We start from the raw sequence: 12,626 nt of genomic DNA, 5'->3' as shown, positions 1-12,626 counted from the left end.
ATCCTTTTTCAACAGACTTCTTTCAAAGTTGTCCTAAATTAATAATTCAACTAATTAAGCATGTTCTTAAAAATGCTGCATTAAAGCAATGCAGTATCACCCACCTATGCTTTTCTTAGGGGAGTAGAGTGGAGAGGATCAAACTGGATGAGATTTATAAATGTTGAAAAAATTAAATGTTACATGTCAAGAAGATTTCTGATTCTTTGAGTGATTAATGAGTATCACTCAATTTAAAAAGAAATCCAATCCTCCCACAGGAAAAAAAAAAGTTAGAGAAGGAAAATGAAAAGTTTACTGGGTTGCAACAGCAAAATAGATTTAATCTCCCGTTAGACTAACAAATGTATTCATGCTTACCTTGACACTGGGCTTCTTAATGGAAACACCTCTGTACCAACCTGAAACCAGATAAAACACATTATAATTATTTTTGGCTCTGCTGTCTTTACACAGAAGCAAACTGACTACAACTATGCACTGAGCTACTGATATAATCTAAAAAACAGCTGTGCTTCACATAGGTGAAATTATTAAAAGAATTTTTGGTTAAGGTTTCTTGTTAAAATTACTTTTATTTTGCTCTGCAGTGATGACAAACCCTTAACAACCAGCAATGCTCAGGAATAAAAGCAGTTTAGTTAGTTCCTGTAGTAGTAATCACCAGTAATCCCTGTGGCAAAGATTCATTTTGCACTCAGGGAAGAGTCTGCACTGAACACTTCCAGGCTGGCACATGAGTCTTGTTGTAGTGCTTATCTTGACAAAATCTCCAGACTTCAGAAACCTGTAACAGCCATTATCATAAATTTCTAACGTGCTTTAAAAATATATAAATTCTTTGCATGTGTTTGGTCTTACGCATGTCTGAGTAGCAAACAGGCTTTAGGATCTAATTTACAAATCCCATTATTTTTCTTGTATCCCCCATCAGGAAACAGCTCCAGACAGGACAATAAATGAGGAGTCAACCACAAAACTACTAAAGCTGGAAGTTGAACAGGAGAACCCAGTTCCTGCTGCATCCCACAGGTGACAGTGTTGTCACTGCGGGATTCAGCCGGGAATAAAGGGACTGAAAACCTCACCCAGCCGAAGAAGAGTGGAAAAGCAGCATGTCCTGGAGCTGGGCCTGGAGCAGCCCCAGGACTGGGGGGGACAGTGGGTGCCAGTTCTGGGGAAGGGGCCTGGCCCTGCCCAGCCATCCCAAACTCCTGGGCAGGCCCAGCTCCAAGCCAAGCTCAGCCTCAGGTGTCATGAGAAGCTACATTCAGTGTCAGTCAGACACTGCCCACGCCTGCCACAGGCCAACACTTCCACATCAGCTAAACCCACTTCCCATAAAACATCCTCTCATTTTCCCAGTGACCTCCTACCTACTGTCTTGTCTTCTCCCCTCCCTTATTTAAAATTGCACTGGCAAAGCCTGCCAGTAATTTGCTATGGAGACTAGAGAAGAACTGAACAAAGTAACTGGGTATTTTGTCTCTCAGAAAAACAAATTTGGCTGAATTATGATAAGAGTCTCATTGAGAGGATTAGATGTGGGGAAGAAGGCCTTGAATTTCTTTTAAAGACAGCCTGACAGTCTTGAATTTTTGTTTTAAAAAGGGAATCTAAGTCAATATGAAATAAAATAATTGATGAATTCAGGACAATTGCAAACCTTAGTACAGAAAAACTTAAAATCCATCTTCTTCATTACACAAATTTCTCACGAAGGACATAACACAAAGATTTTTTTTCCTATGAAATCATTGTTTATATTAAAAAATAAAATTATTGTTGTTTTGAATTTATTTTAGTTGATCAAGCTTCAGGGCAACCATATCAGTGTAAACATATATTGACAAACACATACAAATCCTTAACATGGGTGATTTCTAGAACTCCACACAACTGTGCCCACACCTGCTTTTGAGCAACAGATGCTGCATATTTTTAAGGTCACAGAAAAAAATAAATGCATTTATCCTGTGATTCACTGTTACTAATATTAAATACAGTCTGTACCTCAGAAATAACCAGACATTTAAGCTCTAAGACAAACAGAATGACAAACTTCTTGGTAAATGGGGAAAAAAGTGGTTTTATCCAAATTTGTGAATAAACCTGTAAAAGAATAAAATGCAGTAAAGTGGGTGACCATTAATAATCTAGATCTGCAGGGTAGTAAACGAAATACATTTCCAAGGACTACCTAATTTCTCAAGTTTTTGTTCTTCGTTCCAAACAAACTTTCAAAGCTTACAAGCTGTCTTTACAGAGTTGTGAAAAACAGGCAGGGAAGGACCCTGAGAAATCACCCAGCTCATCCAAGCCATGTCTCTAAACCTCTCCTCACATTTAGTCTGGTTTAAACAGCATCCAATCACTTATTATCAGGGCTGAATAACACTGCACTCCTTGTCTGTGGAAAATGATCCATACATTAATAAAACCTAGATTCCAAGGTATTTCTGCTACTCCACACAGACCAGTTTGAAAGCAGTGGTGTTGCACAGGCAGCTTTTTAGAAGAAATTTCTTCTATGGATCAACATTGGCCAGTAAAACTGCAGGTAACATGTGAAATTTTGGTATAATACTTAGAAATCTAGCATATTCATATCAAGTGGAGATGGCAAATCCTCACTGGGCAACCTATTTCAGTGGCTCAACAACATGACAACATACATGCACTTTTACAACCTGAACTTTCTTCAATGCTATTTAAACACCTGATTTTTTTCACCTGGACATCATGGGGAACATTTTGTTGACTTCCCTCTTGCCGTTTCCCTCATATGTTTGAGAAGTTGTTACATTTCCTTTAATTTTGTAAATTGTGCTCTCCAGATCTTAGTTGTTAGGTTTTTTTTCTTTTTTAATGTGGTATAATTGCTTTAAAGTCACCCCTCTCTATTTTGAGTTTCCTTCAACTCTGTACAAGCAAGAGACAATTGAGGAGCTCAGCAGAAGCTGAAAGCCCTATGCTGTGAAATGCTGAACTCATTCTGTATCACAAAGTAAAAGCTATGGGAAACGGTACAATGATTTTTTTTTTTTTAAATGCACATTTAAAAAATTGCATCTGCATCACATTATTCCCTAAAATGAACTAAACCTGCATTCAGGAATTAGTCTTAAACACATTGATATTGATGTAATCATTTATCTTAAAGAGCATTTGTTTTGGAGGATTTAATGACAACAGTCATCAAATCCAGGCAGGTCTTTAGCTAATTGTGATCTCAACATGACTCCCTGGTTAGACACAATACTGACCAACAGGTTTAAGGTGTCACTGCACTGCAAATAATAACCACTAATATTTCAGAATTACAGCATGCATTTAGTGACACATGGTCTTCAGAAGGTACTGACTTCATAGAAATGGCGAAGCAGATGGGATTTAAAATCAAGGAGCAGAAAAACACAGCTATGAAGTGACAAGAATTTTGTGAAGAAATTAATGTGAAATGATGATATCTGCAGTGAGGTTGGGAGGGGACACAGCTGAGATGGCTGACCTGAATCAACCAAAGGGATATTCCATACCACACATATCACTTGGTACAAGAAAACCAAGAATTAGTCTATCAGAAATGCCACTCTAAAACTACCTGTACCTGTGGAAATCCAGTGGGGGAATCTGAAGCCACATTAGAGAATCTGAAAAACCGTTGGATACAGATCAAAAACCCCTCTTTCCAAAGGTGTGTCACACCTTTGTCTCAATAATAGTGCAGCCTTAGTTAAGTTGCAAAAGTAGCTCTGGGGCAGTCCTGCACATCTCAACCTCTTCATTTCAGTGACTAGAAGAGCTACCAATGCCTTTTTGATCTTTACTTGAAAGTGTGTTGAACGAAACCGGATATTCTTTCTAAAAGCCATCTCATAATCTTTTTCAGATTTCCACTTAATCCACAAGAGGTCTGTCATATGGAAACAGCTCACCCCTTTAGAGGACTCAGTAACAAAAGAGCAAAAGGGTCCTAATTGAAAGATATTGATCTATTTTTCAGAAAAATAAAGCTCAAGTATCAGTGTTAAGTAAAGAATCACAAGGTGCAGACTGTAGGAAAAAATAAATTCTGCATATAATTTCTTGACTAACAAAATTCTGAAAATAAATTACAAAAGTATTTATGGTAAATTCTAAAGCTAAAATCTGTTTTTAAATAAAGCACTGCTAGTAGAATAATCTGCTACAGCAGAGCATTCTTTGTCCTACAAAAATAAATATACTTGGCAGTATTGTGAGTAACCCTCACACCTGGAGCAAAGCTCTCTTTTGCATATACAAGCCAATAAACAACTGTTTTTACCTTGTTATCTGCATGTGAACTGCTGTGCAGAGCTAAAGGCACCCAACGTGAGCCAGGAGAGGGACAGGAGCAGCGCTCAGCAAAAGCCTCCCGATGCCTGGAGCGCTCTGTCCCGAGCTGGCTGCTCCGTGTGTGCCGGGCAGGAGGAGCAGCAGCTGAACCCCTGGGCCAGCCTGGGGCCAGCAGAGCCACGGGAATATGCTGATAATGCTGCCAGGGCTGCCACAAGAAAAGGCAAAGAGAGATGGGATGTGTTTTGTCATGGCACTGGCCACAGGGATGTCAAGAAGCCGCTCCTGTGCTCTGAAAGATGACTTTCAATATCTGGGCAGGATCCGCTGCAGCAGAGGTGAGAGTCTGAGAGGCTTCGCGTCCATGGGCACATTCCACAAAAGGCAAAGAGGGAAAAAAAAAATGAAAAGGCAGGAAAAAAACAAACAGGAAAAGGGATATCTCACTGGAGACATCGTCCTCAGGCCAAACACAAATTACTGGGAAGGAGTCACTTTGGCCCAGGCGGCCACAGGAGAGCTCCCGACTCAGATGAAAGGAAACCTGCAGGGCTCCCACAGCACTGACAGCCTGGAGTAGGACTCCTCCCTCATCTGAATGGCACAGCTTGGAAGCATGGCAAAGGCACCACTTCTCAAGCACTTTGAATTCATCAAGAATTTTTAAAAAGAGCCCTAGTTGCAAGTTATATCTGCTGCTTAAGTGTCCCAAATACCAGAAACACATATTTTGACCATGCCATCACTGCTGGAATATCAGAGGGAAACTTGAAATATATTTTATGCATGGTTTAAGAACACGATTACTAATGTACACACATGAAAACCATGTAGATAAATACTTCTGTGGATAGTAGAATTTGCATGGCTAAGATAATAGTCTTTTAACTGGCACTTCAGGCATCAGCTGGGGTTTCCATTCTTCAGTGAATATACAAAATTCTCAAGGTAATAATTGCAGTTACTGAAGTTACAGCATTTTTAATCCAAAGAAAATTGCCCTCTAGCAATAAAAAAAAATGGACAAAAGAGACATTTTAAATTTAGTCTGAATGCCACTAGTTACTGACAGCCACTGCCTGTGGCAGGGCAACGGCCATGTGACTTGAAAGACAGGGTGTTCTTTAGAATGCACAGTCCAAATGTGTATTTCAAACCAGGAGTGTGCTCATGCTTTGTCACTTGACCAAAGAAAACTCCATCTTTCAGCATTTCCAAGTGCCACACTAATGCCCCTCCAGCTCCTCCAGGCACACCAGGCAGAGCAGAGAGCTCCCCCGGTGCCAAGATCCTAAGCGGAAGGGCTCAGAGAGGGGAACAGAGGGGGAAAGCTGTGAATGACAAGCACAGGTCTAAGTGGTGTCTTGATGAACATTTCTAACCTTTGACTGAGACCAGGGGAGGATCTGAGAGTCCTTTATGAAAGCAGTAAGTACAAAACCTGCCTGGTAACACCTGGTGCTTCACAGATGGTGTGTGTTTGATGGATACACAGGTGGAGCCTTTGGTAGCTGCAGAAGAAAGGCAGGTACAAAGTCCATAGGTTTGATTTACTGGAATAGTGAGCAGTGGGAGGCCTTTGTCAGACTTAGGAAGGGTTAAAAACCAGCAATTTAGATATTTGTGGTCAGGTACGAAGGCACACAGAGGAGCAGGCAAACAAAATACAAATTTATGGAAATCCAAAAGTTACAATTTCAAGTGTGTGAACAAGATACAAATTAAAAAAGACAGCTGTATTTTAATCCATTTTATCTTAAAAGTGCATAGACAATCACAATATTTTTTAACATGTTATCAGTTGGTATTTATATTTATTAACATTAGAGACAAATACATGTATGTGGGTGTATGCACCTACATTTATTTCTTTAATCTGCAAATATCGATAAAACTTAGCTACAGTGGTACCCAAAATCTCGAAAAAGGAAATTCCCTCCTCTTTCATTCAATTGCTCTAAAAGCAAGGAGTGCTTCTTACACAAGTCACTACAGAACAGCACTTACTCTTTTATAATACAAATACAGTTATTCAGTAAGCTATTATGATTAAAAATAATCACATTCAGAAGTATAGCTACTCTTTGAATCTTTGTCAGCCTTGAATTCTTCGGTGAGTCTCTGAAATCATAGTTCACATCACTAAAAGTTTTTGTGTATGTGAATCTTTTCAACCCAGGCAGAAAAATCCCTGCTGCAGACAATTATGCATAAACTATTCAGAAATGAAGCTGAAACAGCAATGGATCTCCTGTGACTCTCACAGCAGTGACCCTTATTTTGTGTGGGTTAACATTATTTTATCCAGTCTGTCTACACAAAAGAATCCCCAGCAAATAACGCACAAGTAGAGGACCCTGTTAAACAACCACTTAGACAAGAATGCTTAAAAAGCAACTGCTTTTTTTTCCCCCTTTTAAGAGCCTACTTTGCACATTTAGTGTGCTTTTTTGCATAATTCACACATGCAAGAGCTGTAGCACAGATCATCTGAATATTCAGATCGGTTTCATAGTGTGGAGTTCCAGATGTTATTATCAAAATTAATGTATCTTTTTATACACTAAGTCCATGGTAAAGGGATCTCAACCAAGATGACAGGATAGAAGGCTTAAAAATAAAACCAAAAAATTCTGTACAAACCTTCTTCCATCCAGGAAAACCCTGTCTGAGGACCTCCTTTCTCAGCAACTTGAAGACTGGCATGAATTGCTTTAGAAGAATCATCCTCAAAACTACCAGCAAAGGAAATATTCAAAGCCTAATTATTTTAACACTGTAAAGACAAGTTGGATTATCCATTTGCTTTTCCATAAACAACCTGCTCCTTGGAGATTGTGCTTTTATTTCCCAGTTTTAAAAATTTCTCAGAAATGGTTGGAAAACACCATGACTGCTTTCAACAACACAAAGTGTTGAACTCCCTTAGAGTTATCCCATCCTAAGCAAAGGGATACTTTTTTCCTGAGCTTGCACCACATTCTAATTCACAAGATCTGGTAGAATAACTACAATCTGCCCCCAGTGTGTGAGCACAGCTTAGCCCATAACACCACCTGTGGTTTTTAAAAAATCATGGGATTGTTTACAGCAAGCTCCTCTGTGGTTCATTTTCTCCACTCCACTGAAAAACTCTCACTCAACAGAATTTTTACAAACGTATGTTACTACAAAAATTAGCACAGAAAAGGCGACTTTTTTGTGACAATTTAAATCAGTGGGAAAACAAACGCCTGAGTACAAGAAAAAGCATCGAGAGCAAAAGACAGTTCAAGGCATGAGAAAGGCAAAGTAGAGGCTGCTGACAAGCATGCAGAAGGTCTGGGGAGCAACATTAACACTGGAGATGAAAAATTACTTTAAACTGAACAAACAAAAAACCACATCTACAACTTTGTGGTATGTTATTTTGGAATTCAAATTTGTGGATCTGGGTTTTGAATTTGTTTAACACTTCAGGATTAAGGTTACATTATTCCACCTCAGACTATAGTGAAACATGTTCTCATACTGTATCTTGTCAACCTACTTCTCACCAGACATGTTTTACAACACTTGCTTGAACATTAGGATAAGAATAATTCTCCTTTTACATACAACTTCAAATCACATTCTTCACTGTGAATAAAGCAGAGCATTAGGATATTCAATTTATTCACACACAGACATCTCCAGGCACATAAGACCTATAAAATTTACAGTGGCATTTTGCTTTAGGTACAAAAATACACGTCAAGAAAAAGGGAAAAAAAATCTCCCCATAACCCATATTTTTCACATTTTTTTCTAGTATTGCTAATCTTCTTAATGACTAGTATTTTCCACTTATTCAGATGTTTCTAACTTATTAAACTGATACAGTTAATAGAAATGCATAACAGTAACACTGAAAAAATATAGTAAAAAACAATACTGATTCTATACTTTACATGATGAAAATTCAGCATAAGACCCAGTTACAATACAACAATCAGGTCAGGGTTCAAGATTTTCTGGACAGATGGTTAACTTCAAACACACTGACCCCCTATCAGACTGGATTAGTGCCAAGAGCACTCAGCCTTTCCTACGGAAAGTGGGTCAGAGTAGGTTTTATTCAAGTGCTTTGATTTGATGCATCATGATTTCCAAAGAACTTATTAAAATCTGCTAGATTAAGATAGCTGTATATTCTTACGTAGAAAATGGGGTTCCTTCTTGGACATGCCACTTACCTTCACATTTCTCCAGGATCTGGACAGTTTCACCTAGTTCCAGGACCAAGCCTTGCGGAACAGTTCCTCGGAAGCTGCATATCACTAGAGGGTGGGGAAAAAGAGAGAGAGACATATGAGGCTTGGATCTTTGTGTGAATTTTCTTCTAAGCATAGCCCTTTAGCTCACTCCCTGCATAAAAATAGCTCTTACATAGCTGCCCAGAAAACCTGTCAGCCAACTTTTCCTGAACAGGTATCTTTATTCCGGCCCTTATCAGAAATTAAGCTCAACAACAAAATAAAAGCTAAGCTTTTAAAAAGATTGTTAAATTAAGCAAGGCTTGTAATCACTTTAATCAGCAACCTCTGATTCGTATTGAATACAAAGTCTCCTCCACAACCCATCAATGGAACAGGCTGCCCAAATTGCAGAGATTACAACAGGAATTCAACTCCAGCAATTACTTTTCCCCAAGTTGAAACTATTTCAAATACCATCTGTGCATCTAATACACTGCAAAAATCCTGTAATACCATACATTATATTTAAGCAGACGTATGAAAGAATACATAAGCATCTTTACTCTTCATAAGCACTATCTAACATGAGAACACATCTTACTTTTCCAGGTATCTTTAATTTTCATTAACCAGGGAAAATAAGAACACATCTTAATGCTCCAGAAAATATTAACACAATAAATAAAAATATTAAGTAAATCTCCGTTTTAAAAATTCACAGTGTAAAATGATATATTCTTCAGCTATATTTATCAAAATACAACAGGGACATGAGCATGGGTAGTTCCCTCAAACAGAGATGTCTGAACAAAGGGTGAATTGCAGGTAAGGTCCTACCTTCCCCCCAGTCCCAGCATTAAAAACTTCACGAGGCACAGTTTGAAGCACTCCAGTACCTTGTTCCAGGTAAACACAGAGTCAGGAGAGCTCCCCTGTAGCCACCTACACACCCCGGAGCATTCCAAGTGGAATTCCACGAGTTGAAACAGTGACCCCCAGTGGGCACCACCCTTTTCTCCAACTCGAGAGAACGCTCCCCTTGGAATGCAAACACTCCAGCTGCGGTCAACACGTTCCCATGGGATGGAGGCACACTTCACAGAACATTCTGAGCTGGAAGGGACCCACCAGAGTCATCGAGTCCAACTCGAGTGAATGGCCCAGAGAGGGATCAAAGCCACAGCCCTGGAGTTATCAGCAGTGTGCTCCAGCCAGCTGAGCTCAGTTCCTCCCTAAGGATCCTCCTGTGCCAAAGGCACCAGTCCCTGTGCCTTCACATGAAGCACACAGGCTCAAGTCCAGGGGAAGAACACCACGGAACCCAAGCCTCCCATCTGCACTATGTACCACGAGATAGGTTTCTTGAACCTTGAATTTCTAAGAAATAATGAGAAAAGCAGAGACAAAACGTCCACCAAAACAAACTGCATTTGATCCCTATCCACACACACTTCCTAACGGGCAAGGACAAGAAAGAACAAACTACACCCACCAGGCAAACACCCACACAGATGAGGCCAGTACAAGAAAGAGCGAAAAAAAAATCTAAAGGGAACCAAATGGCATCAAATGTTTGCATTTCCACTGTGAGACTCAATGCAGGATTTAATCCCAAGAGTTAAGAACTCAGAATTTCATCAACAAACCTAAACTGCTCTCTCAGCTCTTATGGCCCAGCAGAAGCCACCGTCAGTTAAATGAGGCTTTAAATTCTTGTTTACATCAGAGGCAGGAGAAACACAACTGGCTCCAGATTGGAATAATGCAGACAGCATAATCCAACAAAAACTAAGCTCATCAGCATTCTGGATCCATTCTTCAGCCATGAAGAAATCATAAATATGGATTTCAACCAAAGAAAAACTACTTGAAGCCTCTTCCAAAGTGCAGGAACACTGACAAATGAAATGATAAACTGTCAGGACATAATCAAACCTCCAATGGCTTTTCCCTTTTTTTCTTTCTCCTTTTTCTTCCCCTTCAGTATTTTAGATAGCTGGATCCTTTAAAGACAGAAAATGTTTTCTTTTTTCTAATTGGCAATTTTACGAAATCAAGAAAGTACAAGTTGCTTTGCAAAATACCACAAATTCCTGTATTAAAATGTGATTTTTTTAGTTCAAAACAACAAAACCACTAAAAAATTAATGTATGTCTCAAAAAGGGGAATTTCAAACACCTTGGGTAAAAAGCTACTTTTGAAAACACCAGAAAATAAAATGGAAAAGTGTCAATACAGTAATAAGAAATTAATTTATAAGAGTAATTTTAGATACATTCTTAATTGTAAGAATTAATACAGACAGGATAATATTAAAAACCAGTTTCCAGACCACTTCCATCTTTTCTGAACATGCCATGGATCTCACGACAGAGACACCAGTCATGGGACGTGTTGATGTCAGTGGCTGAAGACAATAGAAAAGTTAAATCATGAAGGAAAAACAACTTGACTGGTCTTACTCAGCCAAGCCCAACAAGAAACAGTAACTCTGGAAAGTATTATTGCATGCTAACACTGCATTAGGTGCTCTGAATTAGTAAACAGTAGCTGACTTCCTATGACAATTATTTACTGTATTAAAGCTACTGAATCAAGGATGCAACTGGGAAAGAAATTACCAGTTCTTTGGCCATCAAATAGATGCCTATTATGAAATAATACAGGTGGGTTTAGAATAAAAGCTAAAGGAAAGGCACCAGCAAGAGACAGTACCAAAGGTTTTTTCAATTGCTGATAGAACAATTTTTTAAAATATGGTCAGGAATGGTGATTTTAATATATTTAGTCTTGTAGAAAGTAATTCTAATAGATGTGTTAGTTTACAGACACAAACTGTCCATTTTTAAAAGGATTCTACTGGTCACACAAAGAACATCTGATACAAGGACTCTACGATATGTAATCGGCTCTTTAGAATTCAGAGTGCCCTATTAATAAGATACACAGAGCTCTTTCCTTAGGTCTACTTCACTCAAAAAAAGAATAAATAAGCAAAAATCACAAAACAGAAATGAACTGATCCCATCAGCTCTAAATACAATCTTGGTGAACATACTCAATTAGAGAATTCATTCTCATACAAAGTAACACCCTCCCCTTCATTCTCAATACAACAGTACAGAACCTAATTCCTTTTGTAATAATCAATAAGTTGTGTTAGTCTCTTCTGTTTGACAATTTTTATAATCAATCCATAGGATTGGTGAGTAGCAATATAGATAATATCAAAACAGTGGAAGCTAAAACTCAAAAGTAAATGATCTTCCAGCCACATTAAATCAAAGTCAGGAAAAATTAACGAACCCAAATAAATTGACCCAATAGACCACACTGTCTTGCTAAACTGCATAACGAGAACAAAATTTAACATTTCTGAAATAAAAAAGACTAGTAAAAACAACTCCTGATTATGACAGAATCACAGAAATTTAAGGCTCTTTTATAGTCCAATTTATTATTCCAACAGTTACTTCCAAAAAAGTTATTGATGTTACTCATTTGTTAAGCTAAAAACGCATTACACAAGACAATCTTATTTATAAAGTCCCTTTTAGGTACTCAGTTCTTCTTAGCAGCATTATTTGAAAAATATGATCGCAAATATAAATGAGAAATACAGAGAAATTCAGAGTAATTCAACTATTCTGAAGAAAATCATTTCCAGAGAGGACTCTGACAATTGATTGCTTTCCTTTCCACAGAGATATTCTTTACCCTACGTGATCACCTACAAACTGTCCATCAATCCTTAAGCTTCCATCATTTCTTACCAGATTCATGTCCTCGATCACCAGAATACACAAGTAAAACCTCATCAAAACAGGCACAAAGCAAAGCTTTTACCCACCAGTTTACAGATCTGACTGATCCCCCCTGGACTCCAGGACACACTGCTGAAATATTTAATACCCATTTTCAGATATGAAGCCCGTTGCCATCATTCAGGTCTATAAGGAGTTCTTAGATCCCCTCACAAAGTCATTTCAGCCAGCAGTTAAAGACAACATTCTGCTAAAGAGGAAAGCTCTGAAAAAGCACCACATGCCATGTGATTCAGGAATTATCTCCAAGACTGAAGTCCGTTA

At 38.5% G+C, this 12,626-nt stretch overlaps 1 protein-coding gene across 34 annotated transcripts in view; it reads right to left on the bottom strand.

The window, feature by feature from the left end:
* DOCK3 (dedicator of cytokinesis 3) overlaps positions 1-12,626 on the bottom strand; it is a 183,220-nt gene that overhangs the window by 155,263 nt on the left and 15,331 nt on the right. For all 34 annotated transcript variants that reach the window (XR_015274895.1, XR_015274896.1, XR_015274897.1 and 31 more), the window contains exons 2-3: positions 8,535-8,618; positions 361-401 (exon numbers count right to left, since the gene is read on the bottom strand). Coding sequence is in view for 30 of the 34 variants with exons in the window: in XM_086845695.1 (XP_086701821.1) it covers positions 361-401; positions 8,535-8,618 (125 nt within the window). In the remaining 4 variants the exon portion in view is untranslated. The remainder of the gene's footprint in view (positions 1-360; positions 402-8,534; positions 8,619-12,626) is intronic.

This window comes from Cyanistes caeruleus, chromosome 11, assembly GCF_971803275.1.
Source record: "Cyanistes caeruleus chromosome 11, bCyaCae1.hap1.1, whole genome shotgun sequence".
Classification (NCBI taxonomy): Eukaryota; Metazoa; Chordata; class Aves; order Passeriformes; family Paridae; genus Cyanistes; species Cyanistes caeruleus.
This window is presented reverse-complemented; position numbering and strand designations above follow the sequence as displayed.